This window comes from Coregonus clupeaformis, chromosome 21 (genome assembly GCF_020615455.1).
Source record: "Coregonus clupeaformis isolate EN_2021a chromosome 21, ASM2061545v1, whole genome shotgun sequence".
Taxonomy (NCBI): domain Eukaryota; kingdom Metazoa; phylum Chordata; class Actinopteri; order Salmoniformes; family Salmonidae; genus Coregonus; species Coregonus clupeaformis.
The window spans coordinates 38,494,911-38,519,910 of NC_059212.1; the positions used below are offsets into that span (position 1 = coordinate 38,494,911).

The 25,000-nt window shown below is 46.2% G+C and overlaps 1 protein-coding gene across 3 annotated transcripts in view; it reads right to left on the reverse strand.

Moving 5' to 3' along the window:
* The window catches only part of LOC121535539 (ephrin type-A receptor 3-like), a 163,319-nt gene that overhangs the window by 68,193 nt on the left and 70,126 nt on the right, over positions 1–25,000 (reverse strand). For all 3 annotated transcript variants that reach the window (XM_041842712.2, XM_041842711.2, XM_041842713.2), the window contains exon 6: positions 3,250–3,405. In XM_041842712.2, the coding sequence (XP_041698646.2) occupies positions 3,250–3,405 (156 nt within the window). The remainder of the gene's footprint in view (positions 1–3,249; positions 3,406–25,000) is intronic.

The following is a 25,000-nucleotide window of genomic DNA, read 5'->3' on the forward strand; positions in this document are numbered from 1 at the left end:
CTTTCTTGAGCAGGGGGACCTTGTGGGCGCTGCAGGATTTCAGTCCTTCACGGCGTAGTGTGTTACCAATTGTTTTCTTGGTGACTATGGTCCCAGCTGCCTTGAGATCATTGACAAGATCCTCCCATGTAGTTCTGGGCTGATTCCGTTCTCATGATCATTGCAACTCCACGAGGTGAGATCTTGCATGGAGCCCCAGGTAGAGGGAGTTTTACAGTTCTTTTGTGTTTCTTCCATTTGCGAATAATCGCACCAACTGTTGTCACCTTCTCACCAAGCTGCTTGGCGATGGTCTTGTAGCCCATTCCAGCCTTGTGTAGGTCTGCAATCTTGTCCCTGACATCCTTGGAGAGCTCTTTGGTCTTGGCCATGGTGGAGAGTTTGGAATCTGATTGATTGATTGCTTCTGTGGACAGGTGTCTTTTATACAGGTAACAAGCTGAGATTAGGAGCACTCCCTTTAAGAGTGTGCTCCTAATTTCAGCTCGTTACCTGTATAAAAGACACCTGGGAGCGAGAAATCTTTCTGATTGAGAGGGGGTAAAATACTTATTTCCCTCATTAAAATGCAAATCAATTTATAACATTTTTGACATATGTTTTTCTGGATTTCTTTGTTGTTATTCTGTCTCTCACTGTTCAAATAAACCTACCATTAAAATTATAGACTGATAATTTCTTTGTCAGTGGGCCAACGTACAAAATCAACAGGGGATCAAATACTTTTTTTCCCTCACTGTACCTCATGAAGCTGTCATCAAGGCAAAGGGTGGCTAGTTGAAGAATCTCAAATATAAAATATATTTGATTTGTTTAATACTTTTTTGTTTACTACATTATTCCATATGTGTTATTTCATTGTTTTGATGTCTTCACTATTATTCTACAAAGTAAAAAATAGTAAAAAATAAAGAAAAACCCTTGAATGTGTATGTGTGTCCAAACTTTTGACTGGTAGTGTATGTACAGTTGAAGTCGGAAGTTTGCGTACACTTAGGTTGGTTTTTCAACTACTCCACAAATTTCTTGTTAACAAACTATAGTTTTGGCAAGTCAGTTAGGACATCTACTTTGTGCATGACACAAGTACTTTTTCAAACAATTGTTTACAGACAGATTATTTCACTTATAATTCACTGTATCACAATTCCAGTGGGTCAGAAGTATACATACACTAAGTTGCCTGTGCCTTTAAACAGCTTGGAAAATTCCAGAAAATGATGTCATGGCTTTAGAAGCTTCTGATAGGCTAGTTGACATCATTTGAATCAATTGGAGGTGTACCTGTGGATGTATTTCAAGGCCTACCTTCAAACTCAGTGCCTCATTGCTTGACATCATGGGAAAATCTAAAGAAATTAGCCAAGACCTCTGAGAAAATATTGTAGACCTCCAGAAGTCTGGTTCATCCTTGGGAGCAATTTCCAAACGCCTGAAGGTACCATGTTCATCTGTACAAACAATAGTACGCAAGTATAAACACCATGGGACGCAGCCGTCATACCGCTCAGGAAGGAGATGCGTTCTGTCTCCTAGAGATGAACGTACTTTGTTGCGGAAAGTGCAAATCAATCCCACAAAAACAGCAAAGGACCTTGTGAAGATGCTGGAGGAAACAGGTACAAAAGTATCTATATCCACAGTAAAACTAGTCCTGTATCGACATAACATGAAAGGCCGCTCAGTAAGGAAGAAGCCACTACGCCATAAAAAAGCCAGACTACGGTTTGCAACTGCACATGGGGACAAAGATCGTACTTTTTGGAGAAATGTCCTCTGGTCTGATTAAACAAAAATAGAACTGATTGGCCATAATGACCATCGTTATGTTTGGAGGAAAAAGGGGGTTGCTTGCAAGCCGAAGAACACCATCCCAACCGTGAAGCACGGGGTGGCAGCATCATGAAGGTGCTGTACCACTACTGAAGGTGCTGTACCACTACTGAAGCTGCTGTAACATTACTGAAGCTGCTGTAACATTACTGAAGGTGCTGTAACACTACTGAAGCTGCTGTAACATTACTGAAGGTGCTGTAACACTACTGAAGGTGCTGTACACTACTGAAGGTGCTGTAACACTACTGAAGCTGCTGTAACATTACTGAAGGTGCTGTACCACTAGTGAAGGTGCTGTACCACTAGTGAAGATGCTGTAACACTACTGAAGGTGCTGTACCACTACAGAAGGTGCTGTAACACTACTGAAGCTGCTGTAACATTACTGAAGGTGCTGTAACACTACTGAAGGTGCTGTACCACTACTGAAGGTGATGTACCACTACTGTAGGTGCTGTAACACTACTGAAGGTGCTGTAACACTACTGAATGTGCTGTAACATTACTGAAGGTGCTGTAAAACCACTGAAGGTGCTGTAACACTACTGAAGGTGCTATAACACTACTGAAGTTGCTGTAACATTACTGAAGGTGCTGTAAAACTACTGAAGGTACTGTAATACTACTGATGGTGCTGTAACACTACTGAAGGTGCTATAACACTACTGAATGTGTAGTGTAGTGGGGGTGCTTTGCTGCAGGAGGGACCCCAAGCATACTTCCAAAGTTGTGGCAAAATGGCTTAAGGACAACAAAGTCAAGGTATTGGAGTGGCCATCACAAAGCCCTGACCTCAATCTTATAGAAAATCTGTAGGCAGAACTGAAAAAGCGTGTGCGAGCAAGGAGGCCTACAAACCTGACTCAGTTACACCAGCTCTGTCAGGAGGAATGGGCCAAAATTCACCCAACTTATTGTGGGAAGCTTGTGGAAGGCTACCCAAAACGTTTGACCCAAGTTAAACAATTTAAAGGCAATGCTACCAAATACCAATTGAGTGTATGTAAACTTCTGACCCACTGGGAATGTCATGAAAGAAATAAAAGCTGAAATAAATAATTCTCTCTACTATTATTCTGACATTTCACATTCTTAAAATAAAGTGGTGATCCTAACTGACCTAAGACAGGGAATTTTTACTAGGATTAAATGTCAGGAATTGTGAAAAACAGAGTTTAAATGTATTTGGTTAAGCTTCCGACTTGAACTGTATATAAATACTTTTACAATAGGCACTATGTCAAAGAATCTGAAATGACAATGGACGGAACTGATGTTTTGTGGATGTGCTTGTCTACAAGTGTGTCAAGGTGAGTGTGTATGTGTGTTCTTGTGTATCTCTGTGTGTGTGTGTGTGTGTGTGTGTGTGTGTGTGTGTGTGTGTGTGTGTGTGTGTGTGCGTGTGTTACTCACGTGTGCAGGCCATGGAGCGTGGGTCCGTCTCTGCGCGGTGGAAGCCTTTCTCACATACACACTCTGAGGCTCTCTCCAAGTGGGAGGAGCTATGTGGCGGGCATTTTATGCAGTAGGCGTCGGTCGCTGAGGCCTTGTAGGAGCCTGGTCTGCACGCTGGAGAGAGGAAAACAGGAAAACACAGGCTTACAAATGAGACACAGATCCTTTCATTTCTATTGTTCTATATTTCTATATTTCTGTATTTCTATATTTCTGTATTTCTATATTTCTATATTTCTATATTTCTATGGGGTCTACAACCTGAAGTGTATAAAAAAGGGTTACAATTTTAACACTACTGAAGGTAAGTACCACTACTGAAGATGCTCTACCACTACTGAAGGTGCTGTAACACTACTGAAGGTGCTGTACCAATACTGAAGCTGCTATACCACTACTGAAGGTGCTGTACCACTACTGAAGGTGCTATACCACTACTAAAGATGCTGTACCACTACTGAAGGTGCTGTACCACTACTGAAGGTGCTGTACCAATACTGAAGGTGCTATACCACTACTGAAGGTGCTGTAACATTGCTGAAGGTGCTGTACCACTAGTGAAGGTGCTGTACCACTACTGAAGGTGCTGTACCACTACTGAAGGAGCTGTAACATTACTGAAGGTGCTGTAAAACCACTGAATGTGCTGTAACACTACTGAAGGTGCTGTAACACTACTGAAGGTGCTGTAACATTGCTGAAGGTGCTGTACCACTAGTGAAGATGCTGGAACACTACTGAAGGTGCTGTAACACTACTGAAGGTGCTGTAACATTACTGAAGGTGCTGTAACACTACTGAAGCTGCAGAAAACATTACTGAAGGTGCTGTAACACTACAGAAGCTGCTGTAACACTACTGAAGGTGCTGTACCACTACTGAAGGTGCTGTAACACCATCAAAGGTGCTGTACCACTACTGAATGTGCTGTAACACTACTGAAGGTGCTATACCACTACTGAAGATGCTGTAACACTACTGAAGGTGCTCTACCACTACTGAAGGTCATGTGCCACTACTGAAGGTGCTGTAACACTACTGAAGGTGATGTAACACTACTGAAGATGCTGTAACATTACTGAAGATGCTGTAAAACTACTGAATGTACTGTAATACTACTGAAGGTGCTGTAACATTACTGAAGGTGCTGTAAAACTACTGAAGGTGCTGTAACACTACCGGAGGTGCTGTAACACTACTGAAGGTGCTGTACCACTACTGAAGGTGATGTACCACTACTGAATGTGCTGTAACACTACTGAAGGTGCTGTAACATTACTGAAGGTGCTGTAAAACTACTGAAGGTGCTGAAACACTACTGAAGGTGCTGTAACATTACTGAAGATGCTGTAAAACTACTGAAGTTGATGTAACTCTACTGAAGGTGCTGTAACATTACTAAAGGTGTTGTAAAACTACTGAAGGTACTGTAATACTACTGAAGGTGCTGTAACACTACTGAAGGTGCTGTAAAACCACTGAAGGTGCTGTAACACTACTGAAGTAGTTGTAACACTATTGAAGGTCCTGTGCCACTACTGAAGGTGCTGTACCACTACTGAAGGTGCTGTGACACTACTGAATGTGCTGTAACATTACTGAAGGTGCTGTAACATTACTGAAGCAGCTGTAACATTACTGAAGGTGCTGTAACACTACTGAAGCTGCTGTAAAATTACTGAAGGTGCTGTAACACTACAGAAGCTGCTGTAACACTACTGAATGTGCTGTACCACTACTGAAGGTGATGTACAACTACTGAAGGTGCTGTAACACAACTGAAGGTGTTGTAACATTACTGAAGGTGCTGTAAAACCACTCAAGGTTCTGTAACACTACTGAAGGTGCTGTAACATTACTGAAGGTGCTGTAACACTACTGAAGCTGCTGTACCACTACTGAATGTGCTGTAGCACTACTGAAGGTGCTGTAACATTACTGAAGGTGCTGTAAAACTACTGAAGGTACTGTAATACTACTGATGGTGCTGTAACACTACTGACGATGCTGTAACACTACTGAAGGTGTTGTAACACTACTGAAGGTACTGTAATATTACTGAAGGTACTGTAACACTACTGAAGGTGTTGTACCACTACTGAAGGTGCTGTGACACTACTGAATGTGCTATAACATTACTGAAGGTGCTGTAACATTACTGAAGATGCTGTATCATTAATGAAGGTGCTGTAATACTACTGATGGTGCTGTAACACTACTGAAGGTGCTGTAACACTACTGAAGGTGCTGTAACACTACTGAAGGTGTTGTAACACTACTGAAGTTGCTGTAACACTACTGAAGGTGTTGTACCACTACTGTAGGTGCTGTAACATTACTGAAGGTGCTGTACCACTACTGAGGTGCTGTACAACTAGTGAAGGTACTGTTCCACTACTGAAGGTGCTGTAACACTACTGAAGGTGCTGTAACATTACCGAAGTTGCTGTAACACTACTGAAGCTGCTGTAACATTACTAAAGGTGCTGTAACAATACTGAAGCTGCTGTAACATTACTGAAGGTGCTGTACCACTACTGAAGGTGCTGTACCACTAGTGAAGGCACTGTACCACTACTGAAGGTGCTGTAACACTACTGAAGGTGCTGTAACATTACCGAAGGTGCTGTAACACTACTGAAGCTGCTGTAACATTACTGAAGGTGCTGTAACACTACTGAAGTGCTGTAACATTACTGAATGTGCTGTAACACTACAGAAGCTGCTGTAACACTACTGAAGGTGCTGTACCACTACTGAAGGTGTTGTAACACCATCGAAGGTGCTGTACCACTACTTAATGTGCTGTAACACTACTGAAGGTGCTATACCACTACTGAAGATGCTGTAACACTACTGAAGGTGCTCTACCACTACTGAAGGTCCTGTGCCACTACTGAAGGTGCTGTAACACTACTGAAGGTGCTGTAACACTACTGAAAATGCTGTAACATTACTGAAGGTGCTGTAAAACTACTGAAGGTAATACTACTGATGGTGCTGTAACACTACTGAAGGTGCTGTAACACTACTGAAGGTGTTGTAACACTACTGAAGGTACTGTAATATTACTGAAGTTGCTGTAACACTACTGAAGGTGTTGTACCACTACTGAAGGTGCTTTAACATTACTGAAGGTGCTGTACCACTTCTGAAGGTGCTGTACCACTACTGAAGGTGCTGTAACACTACTGAAGCTGCTGTAACATTACTGAAGGTGCTTTAACACTACTGAAGCTGCTGTAACATTACTGAAGGTGATGTACCACTACTGAAGGTGATGTACACTACTGAAGGTGCTGTAACACTACTGAAGGGGCTCTAACATTACTGAAGTTGCTGTAAAACTACTGAAGGTGCTGTAACACTACTGAATGTGCTGTAACATTACCGAAGCTGCTGTAAAACCACTGAAGGTGCTGTAACACTACTGAAGGTGCTGTAACACTACTGAAGTTCCTGTAACATTACTGAAGGTGCTGTAAAACTACTGAAGGTACTGTAATACTACTGATGGTGCTGTAACACTACTGAAGGTGCTTTAACACTACTGAATGTGTTGTACCACTACTGAAGGTGCTGTAACACTACTGAATGTGCTGTAACATTACCGAAGGTGCTGTAAAACCACTGAAGGTGCTGTAACACTACTGAAGGTGCTGTAACACTACTGAAGTTCCTGTAACATTACTGAAGGTGCTGTAAAACTACTGAAGGTACTGTAATACTACTGAAGGTGCTTTAACACTACTGAACGTGCTGTAACATTACTGAAGGTGCTGTAACACTACTGAAGCTGCTGTAACATTACTGAAGGTGCTATAACACTACTGAAGGTGCTGTACCACTACTGAAGGTCATGTACCACTACTGAAGGTGCTGTAACACTACTGAAGGTGTTGTAACACTACTGAATGTGCTGTAACATTACTGAAGATGCTGTAAAACCACTGAAGGTGCTGTAACACTACTGAAGGTGATGTAACACTACTGAAGTTCCTGTAACATTACTGAAGGTGCTGTAAAACTACTGAAGGTACTGTAATACTACTGATGGTGCTGTAACACTACTGAAGGTGCTTTAACACTACTGAATGTGTTGTACCACTACTGAAGGTGCTGTAACACTACTGAATGTGCTGTAACATTACCGAAGGTGCTGTAAAACCACTGAAGGTGCTGTAACACTACTGAAGGTGCTGTAACACTACTGAAGTTCCTGTAACATTACTGAAGGTGCTGTAAAACTACTGAAGGTACTGTAATACTACTGATGGTGCTGTAACACTACTGAATGTGCTTTAACACTACTGAACGTGCTGTAACATTACTGAAGGTGCTGTAACACTACTGAAGCTGCTGTAACACTACTGAAGGTCATGTACCACTACTGAAGGTGCTGTAACACTACTGAAGGTGCTGTAACACTACTGAATGTGCTGTAACATTACTGAAGATGCTGTAAAACCACTGAAGGTGCTGTAACACTACTGAATGTAATGTAACACTACCGAAGGTGCTGTAACATTACTGAAGGTGCTGTAAAACTACTGAAGGTACTGTAATACTACTGATGGTGCTGTAACACTACTGAAGGTGCTGTAACACTACTGGAGGTGTTGTACCACTACTGAAGGTGCTGTAACACTACTGAACGTGCTGTAACATTACTGAAGGTGCTGTAACACTACTGAAGCTGCTGTAACATTACTGAAGGTGCTGTAACACTACTGAAGGTGCTGTACCACTACTGAAGGTGATGTACCACTACTGTAGGTGCTGTAACACTACTGAAGGTGCTGTAACACTACTGAATGTGCTGTAACATTACTGAAGGTGCTGTAAAACCACTGAAGGTGCTGTAACACTACTGAAGGTGCTGTAACATTACTGAAGGTGCTGTAAAACTACTGAAGTTACTGTAATACTACTGAAGGTGCTGTAACACTACTGAAGCTGTTGTAACACTACTGAAGGTGCTGTAACACTACTGAATGTGCTGTAACACTACTGAATGTGCTGTAACATTACTGAAGATGCTGTAAAACCACTGAAGGTGCTGTAACACTACTGAATGTGCTGTAACATTACTGAAGGTGCTGTAACACTACTGAAGCTGCTGTAACATTACTGAAGAGACTGTAACACTAATGAAGCTGTTGTAACACTACTGAAGGTGCTGTACCACTTCTGAAGGTACTGTAACACTACTGAAGATACATTAACACTACTGAAGGTGCTGTAACACTACTGAAGGTGATGTAACACTATTGAAGGTACTGTACAGTGCTTTTGGAAAGTATTCAGACCCCTTGACCTTTTCCACATGTTGTTATGTTACAGCCTCTGTGGATGAGAGTTCCTCTGTGGAGATGGGAGAACATTCCAGAAGGACAACCATCTCTCTGGTAGTGGCCAGACGGAAGCCACTCCTCAGTAAAAGGCACATGACAGCCCGCTTGGAGTTTGCCAAAAGTCACCTAAAGGACTCTCAGACCATGAGAAACAAGATTCTCTGGTCTCATGAAACCAAGATTGAACTATTTTTTCTGAATGCCAAGCGTCACTTCTGGAGGAAACCTGGCACCATCCCTACGGTGAAGCATGGTTGTGGCAGCATCATGCTGTGGGGATGTTTTTCAGTGGCAGGGACTGGGAGACTAGTCAGGATCGAGGGAAAGATTAATGGAGCAAAGTACAGAGAGATCCTTGATAAAAACATGCTCCAGAGAGCTCAGGACCTCAGACTGGGGCGATGGTTCACCTTCCAACAGGACAATGACCCTAAGCATACAGCCAAGACAACGCCGGAGTGGCTTCGGGACAAGTCTTTGAATGTCCTTGACTGGCCCAGCCAGAGCCCGGACTTGAACCCAATAGAACATTTCTGGAGAGACCTGAAAATGGCTGTGCAGCGACGCACCCCATCCAACCGGACAGAGCTTGATAGGATCTGCAGAGAAGAATGGGATAAACTCCCCATATACAGGTGTGCCAAGCTTGTAGCATCATACCCAAGAAGTCTCAAGGCTGTTGTCACGCCCTGGCTCGGGGGACTCTCGTATGTTGAGCCAGGGTGTTAGTTTCTATGTTTTGTGTTGTAGGTTGTGGGTCTAGTTTGTATTTCTATGTTGGCCTGAGTGACTCCCAATCAGAGGCAACAAGTGTCAGCTGGTTGTCTCTGATTGGGAGCCATATTTAAACTGTCTGTCTTTCCCTTTGTTTTTGTGGTTTCTTGTTCTTATTTGGTTTTGTGTTAAACCGTAGACATCACGTTATCGTCTGTTGTTTTGATCGTGTGATCAGTATAATAATAAATATGTTCACCTTCAACGCTGCGCCTTGGTCCTCCTCCTTAGACGATCGTGACAGCTGTAATCGCTGCCAAAGGTGCTTCACCAATGTACTGAGTAAAGGGTCTGAATACCTATGTAAATGTAATATTTCAGTTTTATTTTATAGATTTGCAAAAATTTATAAAAACCTTTGGAAAAAGTGAAGGGGTCTGAATACTTTCCGAATGCACTGTACATTTATGGGGTGATTATTCTCCTCTGAAGGGAAATGGTCCTATCCACAGTCAGGAGATTTAGGGTGTTGGAAACGCAATTCCATAGATGGTTTGTGTGTGTCTGCAGATTGATCAATACCATGATGGATTCCTTTGGGTTCTGATTGCGTGTGTGCGTTGAGTGTGTGTTGATCGCGTGTGTCGGTGTTGAAGGTCATGGATTTAATCAAGCAATGAGTCGTTCGCCTCGGCACTGCCGTAAATTACCATCCTCACACACACACATACAGTCCTACTGTAACAATGTACGCTGGGAGTCGGGAAGCAAGTACAGGGAGTGCATTTAATGATAAATAAAACACGAAACAAAACAAGAGTAGTGTACAGACAGGAACAGAGTAACAGAATCAATAACGCCTGGGGAAGGAACCAAAGGGAGTGACATATAGGGGAGGTAATCAGGAAGGTGATGGCGTCCAGGTGAGTCTGATGAGGCGCTGGTGAGCGTAACGATGGTGACAGGTGTGCGTAATAAAGACCAGCCTGGTGACCTAGAGGCCAGAGGGGGAGTATACGTGACAGTATCCCCTCCTTGACGCGCAGCTCCAGCCGCAGGACGCCGACCAAAGGGACGATCCTGGGGATCAGGAGCGGACCGGTCACCTCTGCTGAAGTGCGGGAACCTGTCGAGCCGGCTGAGGTGCGGGAACCTGTCGAGCCGGCTGAGGCGTGGGAACCTGTCGAGCCGGCTGAGGCACGGGAGCCCGACGAGCCAACCGAGGCTTGAGAACCTGTCGAGCCAGCTGAGACATGAAAGCCTGACGAGCTAGCTGACGCATCCCCGGCAGCTTCGGAAACGGATGCCTGACGAGCCAAATGAGGCCTGAGAACCTGTCGAGCCAGCTGAGGCATGGAAGCCTGACGAGCCAGCTGAGGCATCCCCGGTTGCTTCGACAGCGGCACCCGGACCCGACGTCACCAACAAAACTAAAAAAACTAAAAACACACCCTGATGCCTCCCTTTGGTAAGGCGCTATTCTGTAGCAATGTACGCTGGGAGTCGGGAAGCAAGTACAGGGAGTGCATTGAATGATAAATAAAACATGGAACAAAACAAGAGTAGCGTACAGACAGGAACAGAGTAACAGAATCAATAACGCCTGGGGAAGGAACCAAAGGGAGTGACATATAGGGGAGGTAATCAGGAAGGTGATGGCGTCCAGGTGAGTCTGATGAGGCGCTGGTGTGCGTAACGATGGTGACAGGTGTGCGTAATAAAGAGCAGCCTGGTGACCTAGAGGCCAGAGGGGGAGTATACGTGACAACTACACACACACACACAAACTAACACACACGTCAGTGCAGAGTAGAGTGGTTTTAGTCTACACAGCCTCAGTGGTACTGCAAGGCAGTTTTGATCAGGCAGCTGTGAGGACGCCAGGCCTGGCACAAGGCCCCCTGTCTGTCTCTGTCTGTCTATCTGTCTGTCTATCTGTCTGTCTATCTGTCTGTCTATCTGTCTGTCTATCTGTCTGTCTATCTGTCTGTCTGCAGCAGCTTTGAGGTCCTTTGTGTCCCTGTTCCAGAAGCAGAACACACCAGAAGAAAACGTCCCAGGAGAAAAGCCGCTTTTCCAATGCCGCTCCGCAGCCTAGCCAACAGCTGACAGGACACACACACACACACACACACCCCTAGTTATATGAGCCAAGAGCTGACAGGGTAGACAGAGGAAGGAGAGCAAAGTGCCCTGGAGAGTTCTCTCTCTGGCACACACACACACACACACTATTAGTCCATGGAGGATTGTGCTTGTGGACTTAGCTCCCCTATGATTAATGATTTGCCTAAAATATGGCCAAAATACAGGTGAAAAAGCCAGAGACACACTCACACCAGATACTAAGGATCTAACAGTAGAGACACACCCACACCAGATACTGAGGATCTAACAGCAGAGACACACTCACACCAGATACTGAGGATCTAACAGCAGAGACACACCCACACCAGATACTGAGGATCTAACAGCAGAGACACACTCACACCAGATGCTGAGGATCTAACAGCAGAGACACACTCACACCAGATACTGAGGATCTAACAGCAGAGACACACCCACACCAGATACTGAGGATCTAACAGCAGAGACACACCCACACCATATACTGAGGATCTAACAGCAGAGACACACTCACACCAGATACTGAGGATCTAACAGTAGAGACACACCCACACCAGATACTGAGGATCTAACAGCAGAGACACACTCACACCAGATGCTGAGGATCTAACAGCAGAGACACACCCACACCAGATACTGAGGATCTAACAGCAGAGACACACTCACACCAGATACTGAGGATCTAACAGTAGAGACACACCCACACCAGATACTGAGGATCTAACAGCAGAGACACACCCACACCAGATACTGAGGATCTAACAGCAGACACACTCACACCAGATACTGAGGATGTGTGATTAGTGAGTACAGTATGATGCTAAAGAGGGGAGTCTTCTCAGATCAGATGTGTGTGTGTCTGATCTAGTCTCTGTAAGAGGCTTGTCTCAGATCCAGGCTCTGTTAGAGGCTTGTCTCAGATCCAGGCTCTGTTAGAGGCTTGTCTCAGATCCAGTCTCTGTTAGAGGCTTGTCTCATATCTGGTATCTGTAAGAGGCTTGTCTTATTAAATATTCATACAGTGTCTGCAGACTGTGTTTATAGTGATCCATAGCTCTTAGATACTACAGCTACTGAAGACATGTGTGTGAGGACGGATTGTTTGTGTGTGTGTATGTGTATGTCTGTGTGTGTGTGTGTGTGTTCTTAAAAAAGACACCATGTGAATCCCTTACATAAGAAAATATCCCCATCTGGCCTTGCTAAGAAGGACGGAGATACAGCACTTTCTTTCTGGCCACACCTGTGATTTCAACCCCTAACCGTAAGCTTACCATTACACCTGAAAACAAACCAGTTGTAATGAGAGTGCCACTTTAGGGCAGGTAATCGATCCCAGAGTGTGTGTGTGTGTTTGTGTGTGTGTGGTGTGAGTGAGATAATATCTTCACTATGAGTAAGCTGTGTAAAGGTCTATCTGGGCTTGTGAACCGTATTAAAGTTGGTCTTTACAGATTGGGCAGTCTGAACCCACATCATCACACCACACTGAACCAAAGACATGTTTAATTCAAAGAGGCTGCTCTCTCTCTCTAGAGGAGGCAAACCTGAGTAAACAACACAGACAGTCATCAGTAAACAAACACACAGGCATCTAACTCGTAGAGTAACATTAAAATGTTAATCTCATTCACACTTACAGCAGCCTTTAAACAATCTGCCATCAAATGGCCTCGAGTGGCTTCATGCAGTTTCTCTCAGTCTTACTTTTCATTTCCCTTCATTTTCTATCCTTCTGTTTCTCTTTTGCATTGTGTTGAGTGTGTGTGTGTGTGTGTGTGTGTGTGTGTGTGTGTGTGTGTGTGTGGCACTCCAAAAAGGGAAATTGTGTAAAAAGCTCTCTGGCCCAGGGAGTTGAGCACCATAATGGTCACCATGGCAACATGCTTTCAAGATGGAGCCCCTTCTCCACCCCCCTCGAGTACCACGCTGCTCCTTCAGATTACTCTGATCACAGAGCAGTGTGTGTGTGTGTGTGTGTGTGTGTGTGTGTGTGTGTGTGTGTGTGTGTGTGTGTGTGTGTGTGTGTATGGATGTCACGTGTGTGTGTGTGTTAAACCCACGTGTGGGCTATCCAGGCACTCGTTCAGGCTTACCCATTTAAAAATTGCATCAAGCATCAGTGGAGAAATCTGACGAGATTGGATTCGACAGGTCTAAAAGTATGTGTGTGTGAGTGCCTGTGTATTTGTGTGTGTGTGTGTGTGTGAGTGTGTGTGTGTGTGCCTGAAACAAGTCTTCCGAGGGTTAACATGCACTCAGGTTGTTGGATAAACAACTGTCTGAGGACAGATACGTCAGTTTATTACGCAGTACAGACACATAAATACACTGACTATCATGGTGACATACCACAATACGTTGCACTACCACTACTACCACTACTACCACTACTAGTGTGTGTGTGTGTGTGTGTGTGTGTGTGTGTGTGTCAGTGGAGGCTCCTCGGAGGAGGAAGGGGAGGAACATCCTACTCAGTGAAATTACATAAAAATAAAAATAGTGAAACATTAAAAAAGTTATCCTTTTTAGCTGCCATCAAGGCAAAGGGTGGCTATTTGAATAATCTCAAATATAAACCTTTTTGGTTACTACATGATTCCATATGTGTTATTTCATAGTTTTTATGTCTTCACTATTATTCTACAATGTAGAAAATAGTAAAAAATAAAGAAAAACCCTTGAATGAGTAGGTGTTCTAAAACTTTTGACTGGTAAGTGTACATGGTAATTATGACCACTTCCGGAGGACATCCTCCAACCAATGAAAGCTTTTGCAGTATCAACTGACATGTTGTCCATCCAATCATATAATTAGGATCAGAGAATTAACCTAGTGAGTTGTATTGGGATGGTGCCACAGAGCATTATGGGGGTTCTATGTGTTGAGAAGGTTGGTGACATCGTTGGATAGAGATTAAGAGTGAAGAGTGATAGTTGAGCATTTTTGGGATATTATTCAATTCAAATTAGTTTTTTTTCAAATTACAGGAGACAGAGGAGGTATATTATAAATTGTTTTCTTGGTTTTAGAACTTTATTTTTGTGTCAAATTAGTGCAATTTATTAAAATGTGCCTTGCTAACTTCAGTAGCTAGCTAGCTACCAGCGCGAGTGTGCAGTTTTCTCCGCCAGAATGGTAGAATTACCAACACTGCCGAAAATGTTGTGGACTTTTTGTTGAAGAAGCCATTTAATTATCTGGGGTACACGGAAAAGGTGCGAATTATAAGCGAGGGTCGACCTCTGCCTGAGATCAGTTTCATGAAGAAGGATGAAAAGGTGAGGGCGTTCAATACCAACTGGTATCAACAGTATAGCTGGTTAACAGGGAGCTGGTTTCATCAGGCCGCCTGTATTGCTGGCCCTGCCTGCTTTTTGAAAAGTCTGAGCCTTGGTTGAAAGGTGGGTACAGTGACCTGAAGAACATTGATCGTTCAGCTAAACGAAAAAACAAAAGCAGGGCATGCAAGAATTTGCTTTTAGACACGACGAGAGGGAAAGTTCCACCCAACAAGGGCAACTACAATGAGCTTGCAGAGGTAATTGAACATTACGACGCTTTACTTGCTGATCATATCGAACTTTCGACTGTCTTTTCTGGGATGATGAAAACAATTCCGAATGATTTGATAGCTTCCATCGCATCATCCATTAAAAGTTAGATTAAAGAGAGAGGTTGACGCAGGGAATTTTTTTCGCGTGCGCTCAAGTAGGTTTTCCACTTTCCTCCAGTATTTATTTAGCAAAGATGATAACACATAATCACTCTGGACAGACACAAGCAAAAACTCACGACATAGATGTTGCAGCAGCCTAGGTTACACCTAAACATTAGAGATTTAACATGCTGTATAGGATGAAAACGAGACTATCTTTCAGTCTGATCAACTGTTAAAAACTGCCCCACCGCTCTGGGACCTATGGTGCCACCAGTCTGCTTGTGGTTGTCAGATATTATCAGGTATGTGGATGATCAGGGCTTTATTCAGGAACGTTTCTTGGGATACTTTGATGTGTCAAGTGGGCGAGATGCACAGTCAGTGTTTGACTTTATGCATTTTGAGATGTCTGAGTTTAAGTTCATAGAGAAACTCGTTGTCCAAACCTACGATGGCGCAGCTGTAATGGAATGTATCTGCTATTTGTATTTACAGCTAAGTCTTCTCCTGTTCCCTGATTAAGAGGTGATGACTACTCCACTCCACTACCATTGTCAACTTTCTCCTGACATGAACTGAAGCCATGTCTCATGTGCCCGCTCATCCACTGGCGCATTGAGTACACCTATCAATTTTCTCCCATTACTGTATGTAGAATCAATCACATACACAATCACATTATTACACATCAATGATTTTACTCCTTGCTTGGACTAAGTCATTCTTAGCTCTTTTGTCTAACTGTGTAGTGTGTTGTGTCTTTGTTTTTTGTCTTCCCAGTCAAACTCTATCCTGGTCAAGCCTCTGAAAACCTCAACTCATGCCTCATACCCTCATTCAATCACTGCTGTGATCCTTTCCAACACGGTGTAAGTAGCCCTCTCATTCCCATTCCCCATAATATTGTACTATAAATGTCTTCATTAAATGCTTTAGGTTAAAATAATTAGTTTTTGAAACACACTTTGTCGACTATACCGTGGGTCTCCCATCCTCCTCAAATGTTCAAGTCACCAGCCTCCACTGGTGTGTGTGTGGTTGAGATGTAAGTATCTGTCATCATTTTGTCTGGTTGGAATAGAGTCGTCAGTATGGTGAGTTACTCCAGCCTGAGTCTCTCTCTCTCTACACCCTAATCTCTAGTCCCTAATCTGAGGAGTTAGGATGCTAATAACCAACCCACCACATCTAATCCTCCCAAATACACTCACCCCTCCTCCCTTAGCCCCTCTGCCCCTCTACCCTCCACGCTCTATCCCGCCTCAGGCTCAGCGCAGCGGAACAGAACAAGTGTGTGTGTGTGTGGGTGTGAGAGAGAGAGAGACAGAAATAGAAAGAAGAATTTGAGACAGAAGATAGAGAGAAAAGGAAGGGGGATGTGATCCAGAGGCTTAAAATATACAATGATCCCTCAAATAGATTGTTATGATCTTTAGTTAGAGCTAAGGAGACAGGCGGACAAAACTAGCCTGACCTCTAATCCCTCACCCCTGACCCCATGACCCCTAAGGTCAAACTGGCGCCATTCTGTTACACACAGTTCCCCATACATTCTGACACGATTTGGACATGCAGACATGTAGGCCTAGTTGTAGGATTCCATACTACACACAGTGTAGTAACACATGCAGACTGACACAGTCTGTCAAATCAGAAGTATATAAAACATATCGCTACACTACAAGCCCTACTCTGATGTTCTCTCAGTCCCCTGGATGGTGTCCAATTACTGAGGGTGGTCAAGGGGAACTATGAAGTTTAGCACCAGATACACACACACACACACACACACACACACACACACACACACACACACACACACACACACACACACACACAAACACATACATACATACATACATACACACACACACACATACACACCACACTGAGAGTTCAGGATGAATCTATGTTTTATTTTTTTATTTTATTTCACCTTTATTTAACCAGGTAAACCAGTTGAGAACAAGTTCTCATTTACAACTGCGACCTGGCCAAGATAAAGCAAAGCAGTGCGATAAAAACAACAACACAGAGTTATATATGGGGTAAAACAAAACAAAGTCAAAAAAATACAACAGAAATACATATATATACAGTGTGTGCAAATTTAGCAAGTTATGGAGGTAAGGCAATAAAATAGGCTATAGTGCAAAATAATTACAATTAGTATTAACACTGGAATGATAGATGTGCAAGAGATGATGTGCAAATAGAGATACTGGGGTACAAATGAGCAAAATAAATAACAATATTGTAACGATCCCGGCAGTCTGAGTCGGGTCCTGTCTGTGGACTAGTTTTTCTGCTCGTGATCTCCAGTTTCCCGAGGGTTCTGGAACGCTCCGGGGAGCTCTCTTGATTTCCGCACCTGCATCCCATCAGCAATCTGCACACCTGGTCCTGATCATCACCCTTCTTAGGCTCTGGCCTAACATCCATTCCCTGCCGGATCGTTAGCCATGAACAGTAGGTTTACCAGAGTATCAGTCTTAGAGCTTCTAGCGTTAGTTTTGTTGTTTTGCACCTTGTTGGTTTGTTGTTTACTTACCTCCGTTTTTGTTCCATCTGCAGTCACTCGTCCGGAACCTTCATCCAACCTCTGCCTGGTGGTCGGCGGCTGCCGAGCCATGATTGGAACAACCACTGCACCCCCAACAACTAATCAACGCCGCCCGCTCTGTTCCCTGGATTATTCAGCATCACTCTTGAATTTGTAAATAAACACTCACCTTCGTTTCAACTTACCTTGTCCTGGTCTGCTTCTGGGTTCTGGCTTTGTAACTCGTGACAGAACGATCCGGCCAGTAATGAACCCAGCGGACCTGGACTCTGTTCGCCATGCCATTACCCATCAGGAGAAGATGTTGGGCCATCATAGCACGGAGCTACAGGAGATCGCGTTGGCAGTTCGGAACCTTTCTACCGGTCTGACGGAGGTCCAGAACCAGCGCAAGTTTCCGGTGGAGGATCCACTACCGGTTTCACCCATCTCGCCTGCCGCTTCTGGAGCTGTGTCCATCCGTGAGCCCAAGGTTCCGGCGCCGGATAAATATGAGGGGGAGCTGGGAGGATGCCGTTCTTTCCTTATGCAGTGTGGGTTAGTGTTCGATCTACAGCCCTACTCTTATGCCACAGACAAGGCTAGGATAGCCTTCGTGATTGAGTTACTGCGTGGTCGAGCGCTGGAGTGGGCTTCAGCCGTTTGGGAACGACAAGACCCCTGCATGGCTTCATACCAGGGGTTCACGGCCGAGATGAGGAAGCTCTTCGACCATTCCGTCCGAGGGAGGGGACGCAGCTAGGCGCCTGTTTTCGCTTCACCAAGGAACTCGCAGCGTGGCCGACTTCGTGATCGAGTTCAAGACGTTGGCTGTGGAGAGTGGGTGGAATGAGGAGTCTCTGCAAGCGGCCTTTTACCAGGGTCTGTCGGAGCAGCTCAAGGATGAGTTGATCTCCTATCCGGAGCCTAGTGACCTGGACAGCTTGGTAGCCTTGTCTATTCGGGTGGATAATCGAGTCCGAGAGCGAAGGAGGGAGAAGCAATGGGTTCCGTCCAATCGATCAGCTTCTCAGGTTCCAGTCGGGTCGGGGATTGGACCAGAATACGTCGATCATCGTCCACCACACAGGATTAGTGGAGAGGTCCTGTCTCCGATTCTGAACCAATGCAAGTAGGGCGGCACGGGTTAACCAAGGAGGAACGCCAACTCAGACGTAGGACTAACTGTTGCCTCTACTGTGGTGGTTCGGGACATTACCTCGCCACCTGTTCCCGGCGGTCGTCAAACTGCGCGGCTCGCTAAAGTTGGGAGGACTTTTAGCGAGCCAGTTTCGACCTCTCAATACCTCTGTCAGACCCCGTTTCCGGCTACCCTTATGAACAGGAATCAGAGCTTAGCGATTAACGCTTTTATCGATTCAGGTGCCGATGGAAGCTTTCTTGATGCCGAGTTGGTGGAACAGCTGGGGCTTTCCAAGGAGCAATTGCCGGAAGCCATTAAGCGACCACTCTGAACGGCAGTAGTCTGGCACGTATCACGATGAGGACTGAACCGGTTAAGATGCTGTTGTCGGGGAATCATTCGGAGATGATTTCATTCTTCATTCTGCCGTCTTCCCATGTTCCTCTGCTCCTTGGATACCCCTGGCTGAAGGAACACAATCCCACGTTCGATTGGGTGACGGGCAAGGTAACGAGTTGGAGCCTTGATTGTCATGCTAACTGTCTCAAGACTGCCTGTCCCCATTCGGTTCCCAGTCAGGTGATTGAGGCTAAACCCCCAGATTTGTCCCTGGTTCCCGAGACATATCACGATTTGGGGAAGTGTTCAGTAAGCAGAAGGCTCTGTCACTCCCCTCCCCACCCGACCATATGATTGTGCCATCAACCTGTTCCCTGGAGCTGTCTACCCTAAGGGAAGGTTATACAGTATCTCCCGACCTGAACGTGAGGCTTTGGAGACCTACATCAAGGAGTCCTGGCTGCTGGTCTCGTTCGTCCCTCGTCATCACCCCCTGGGGGCAGGATTCTTCTTTGTGGGTAAGAAGGATGGCTCTCTTCGACCGTGTATTGATTATCGGGGGTTGAATGACATCACGGTCAAGAACAAGTATCCCCTGCCCTTGATGAGTTCTGCCTTCGACTCCTTACAGGGTGCTACGGTGTTCACCAAGCTAGACCTACGCAATGCGTATCACATGGTCCGGATCAGAGAGGGGGACGAGTGGTTGGCGGGTTTCAATACACCGATGGGTCACTTCGAGTATCAGGTGATGCCGTTTGGACTGACCAATGCTCCAGCGGTATTCCAGAGTATGGTGAACGACGTCCTGAGAGATATGATCGGTCTCTTTGTGTTTGTTTACCTGGATGACATTCTGATCTTCTCGAAGGAACCTTCCGACCACGTCCAGCATGTCCGGCAGGTTCTGCAGCGATTGTTGGAGAATCGCCTGTTCGTGAAGGCCGAGAAGTGCGAGTTTCACGCCCACACAACATCCTTTCTCGGGTACATCATCTCCAGGGGAGAGATTAGGATGGACCAGGAGAAGGTTAGAGCGGTTCTGGAATGGGCCCAGCCCGGTACGAGATTGCAGCTCCAGAGATTTTTGGGGTTTGCGAATTTCTACCGCAGATTCATCCGGGATTACAGCCGTGTGGCCGCTCCGTTAACTGCCTTGACTTCCAGTATCAGGACCTTCAAGTGGAATCCGGAGGCGGATCGAGCGTTTCTGGATTTGAAGAGACGATTCACCAACGCACCGATTCTCTCTCAACCGGACACGGCCCGTCAGTTCGTCGTTGAAGTGGACGCGTCTGATGTGGGAGTTGGCGCCATCCTGTCGCAGCGATGCTCCACGGACAGTAAACTCCATCCCTGCGCCTACTACTCTCGTCGCCTTTCGCCTGCGGAGAGGAATTACGATGTGGGTAACCGGGAGCTTCTCGTGGTGAAACTTGCCTTGGAGGAGTGGCGCCACTGGTTGGAGGGGGCGGAGCAACCGTTTATTGTCTGGACTGACCACAAGAATCTTGCTTACGTGCAGTCGGCTAGACGTCTCAACTCCCGTCAGGCCAGGTGGGCGTTGTTTTTCGGACGATTCAAGTTTTCCCTGACGTTCCGACCTGGATCTAAGAACGGCAAGGCGGACGCCTTGTCCCGGATGTTCTCCAAGACGGAGGAGAGTGAGTCCAAGACCGAGAAAATTCTCCCCCGGAACTGCGTCGTGGGAGCAGTTATGTGGAAGATTGAGGAGGAGGTGATGGCGGCCCTTCGGACGCAGCCCGGTCCCAGTAACGGTCCACCCGGTCGGTTGTTTGTGCCTGAGTCGGTTCGTCCTGCTGTCCTCAAATGGTCCCACGCCAGCAAGATGGCTTGTCACCCTGGCGTGGCTCGGACGATGGCGTTTCTTCGCAGACGTTTTTGGTGGCCTGCCATGGCCGAGGATACTCGGGGTTTTGTTGCTGCCTGTCCAGTGTGTGCGCAGAATAAGAGTACCAACCGGCCCAGCTCTGGAATGCTTCACCCCCTTCCTATTCCCCGGCGACCATGGTCGCATCTGGCCCTGGACTTCGTCACTGGGTTGCCCGCTTCTGAGGGGAACACGGTCGTTCTGACTATCGTGGACAGATTCAGCAAGTTCGCCCACTTTGTGCCAATTGCCAAGCTTCCCTCTGCCTCGGAGACGTCCGAGATCCTGGTTAGGGAGGTGTTCAGGGTCCACGGTTTGCCCAGTGATATCGTTTCCGACCGTGGCCCTCAGTTTACCTCTGCTGTCTGGAAGTCCTTCTGTTTGGCCATTGGAGCTACAGTCAGTCTCACATCTGGTTTTCACCCCCAATCCAATGGTCAGGCGGAGAGAGCCAACCAGAAGATGGAATCCACGCTACGCTGCCTGGTCTCTTCCAACCCCACCTCCTGGGTCTCTCAGTTGCCTTGGGTTGAGTATGCCCACAATACTCTCCCTACATCTGCCACTGGGATGTCTCCCTTCCAGTGCCTGTATGGCTACCAACCTCCCTTGTTCCCTTCTCAGGAGAAGGAGCTCTCAGTGCCCTCTGTGCAGGCCCATATTCGTCGTTGCCACCGGACCTGGCATCGGGCCAGAAAGGCACTCCTTAGAGTTTCGGACCGGTATCAGCTCCAGGCGAATCGTCGCCGGATCCCCGCTCCCACCTATACCATCGGAGATAGGGTCTGGTTGGCCACACGGGATCTTCCTTTACGGACTGAGTCTAGGAAGTTGTTACCGAAGTTCATTGGTCCGTTTGTGGTGGAGAAGGTGATCAATCCAGTGGCAGTTCGGCTCAAACTACCGAGGACGCTCAGAGTCCATCCCACCTTTCATGTCTCCTGCCTCAAGCCTGTTTTCCTCAGTCCTCTGTTGCCTCCTCCGCCTCCTCCTCCTCCTCCTCGGATGATCGGAGGTGGTCCTGCCTACACGGTGCGACGCATCATGGATTCCAGACGGCGGGGCCGGGGTTTCCAGTATCTCGTGGACTGGGAGGGGTATGGTCCTGAAGAGAGGAGTTGGATTCCGCGGCGACAGATCCTAGATGCTGACCTCATCCGTGACTTCTACCGCCTCCATCCTGGCGCTCCGGGGAGTCCGCCCGGTGGCGTTCGTCGGAGGGGGGTACTGTAACGATCCCGGCAGTCTGAGTCGGGTCCTGTCTGTGGACTAGTTTTTCTGCTCGTGATCTCCAGTTTCCCGAGGGTTCTGGAACGCTCCGGGAGCTCTCTTGATTTCCGCACCTGCATCCCATCAGCAATCTGCACACCTGGTCCTGATCATCACCCTTCTTAGGCTCTGGCCTAACATCCATTCCCTGCCGGATCGTTAGCCATGAACAGTAGGTTTACCAGAGTATCAGTCTTAGAGCTTCTAGCGTTAGTTTTGTTGTTTTGCACCTTGTTGGTTTGTTGTTTACTTACCTCCGTTTTTGTTCCATCTGCAGTCACTCGTCCGGAACCTTCATCCAACCTCTGCCTGGTGGTCGGCGGCTGCCGAGCCATGATTGGAACAACCACTGCACCCCCAACAACTAATCAACGCCGCCCGCTCTGTTCCCTGGATTATTCAGCATCACTCTTGAATTTGTAAATAAACACTCACCTTCGTTTCAACTTACCTTGTCCTGGTCTGCTTCTGGGTTCTGGCTTTGTAACTCGTGACAAATATAGGGATGAGGTAGTTGGGCGGGCTAATTTCAGATGGGCTGTGTACAGGTGCAGTGATCGGTAAGCTGCTCTGACAACTGATGCTTAAAGTTAGTGAGGGAGATAAGTGTCTCCAGCTTCAGAGACTTTTGCAATTTGTTCCAGTCATTGGCAGCAGAGAACTGGAAGGAATTGCGGCCAAAGGAGGTGTTGGCTTTGGGGATGACCAGTGAGATATACCCGCTGGAGCGCAGACTACGGGTGGGTGTTGCTATGGTGACCAATGAGCTAAGATAAGGCGGGGATTTGCCTAGCAGTGATTTATAGATGGCCTGGAGCCAGTGGGTTTGGCGACGAATATGTAGTGAGGACCAGCCAACAAGAGCGTACAGGTCACAGTGGTGGGTATTATATGGGGCTTTGGAGACAAAATGGATGGCACTGTGATAGACTACATCCAATTTGCTGAGTAGAGTGTTGGAGGCTATTTTGTAAATGACATCGCCGAAGTCAAGGATCGGTAGGATAGTCAGTTTTACGAGGGCATGTTTGGCAACATGAGTGAAGGAGGCTTTGTTGCGAAATAGGAAACCGATTCTAGATTTAACTTTGGATTGGAGATTCTTAATGTGAGTCTGGAAGGAGAGTTTACAGTCTAACCAGACACCTAGATATTTGTAGTTGTCCACATACTCTAGGTCAGACCCGTCGAGAGTAGTGATTCTAGTCGGGTGGGCGGGTGCAAGCAGCGTTCGATTGAAGAGCATGCATTTAGTTTTACTAGTGTTTAAGAGCAGTTGGAGGCTACTGAAGGAGTGTTGTATGGAATTGAAGCTCGTTTGGAGGTTTGTTAACACAGCGTCCAATGAAGGGCCAGATGTATACAAAATGGTGTCGTCTGCGTAGAGGTGGATCTGAGAGTCACCAGCAGCAAGAGCGACGTCATTGATATACACAGAGAAAAGAGTCGGCCCAAGAATTGAACCCTGTGGCACCCCCATAGAGACTGCCATAGGTCCAGACAACAGGCCCTCCGATTTGACACATTGAACTCTATCTGAGAAGTAGTTGGTGAACCAGGCGAGGCAGTCATTTGAGAAACCAAGGCTATTTAGTCTGCCAATAAGAATGCGGTGGTTGACAGAGTCGAAAGCCTTGGCCAGGTCAATGAAAACGGCTGCACAGTACTGTCTATTATCGATCGCGGTTATAATATCGTTTAGGACCTTGAGCGTGGCTGAAGTGCACCCATGACCAGCTCGGAAACCGGATTGTATAGCGGAGAAGGTACGGTGGGATTAGAAATGGTCGGTGATCTGTTTGTTGACTTGGCTTTCAAAAACTTTTGAAAGGCAGGGCAGGATGGATATGGGTCTGTAACAGTTTGGATCTAGAGTGTCACCCCCTTTGAAGAGGGGGATGACCGCGCAGCTTTCCAATCTCTGGGGATCTCAGACGTTATGAAAAAGAGGTTGAACAGGCTAGTAATAGGGGTTGCGACAATTTCGCGGCTAGTTTTAGAAAGAAAGGGTCCAGATTGTCTAGCCCAAATGATTTGTAGGGGTCCAGATTTTGCAGCTCTTTTAGAACATCAGCTGTCTGGATTTGTGTGAAGGAGAAGCGGGGGGCATGGGCAAGTTGCAGCGGAGGGTGCAGAGCTGGTGGCCGGGGTAGTGGTAGCCAGGTGGAAAGCATGGCCAGCCGTAGCAAAATGCTTGTTGAAATTCTCGATTATTGTAGATTTATCGGTGGTGATAGTTTTTCCTAGCCTCAGTGCAGTGGGCAGCTGGGAGGAAGTGCTCTTATTTTCCATGGACTTTACAGTGTCCCAAAACGTTTTGGAGTTAGTGCTACAGGATGCAAATTTCTGTTTGAAAAAGTTAGCCTTTGCTTTCCTAACTGCTTGTGTATATTGGTTCCTAACTTCCCTGAAAAGTTGCATATCGCGGGGCTATTTGATGCTAATGCAGTACGCCACAGGATGTTTTTGTGCTGGTCAAGGGCAGTCAAGTCTGAGGAGAACCAGGGGCTATATCTGTTCTTAGTTCTGTATTTTTTGAATGGGGCATGTCTATTTAAGATTGAGAGGAAATTACTTTTAAAGAACAACCAGGCATCCTCTACTGACGGAATGAGATCTATATCCATCCAGGATACCTGGGCCAGGTCAATTAGGAAGGCCTGCTCG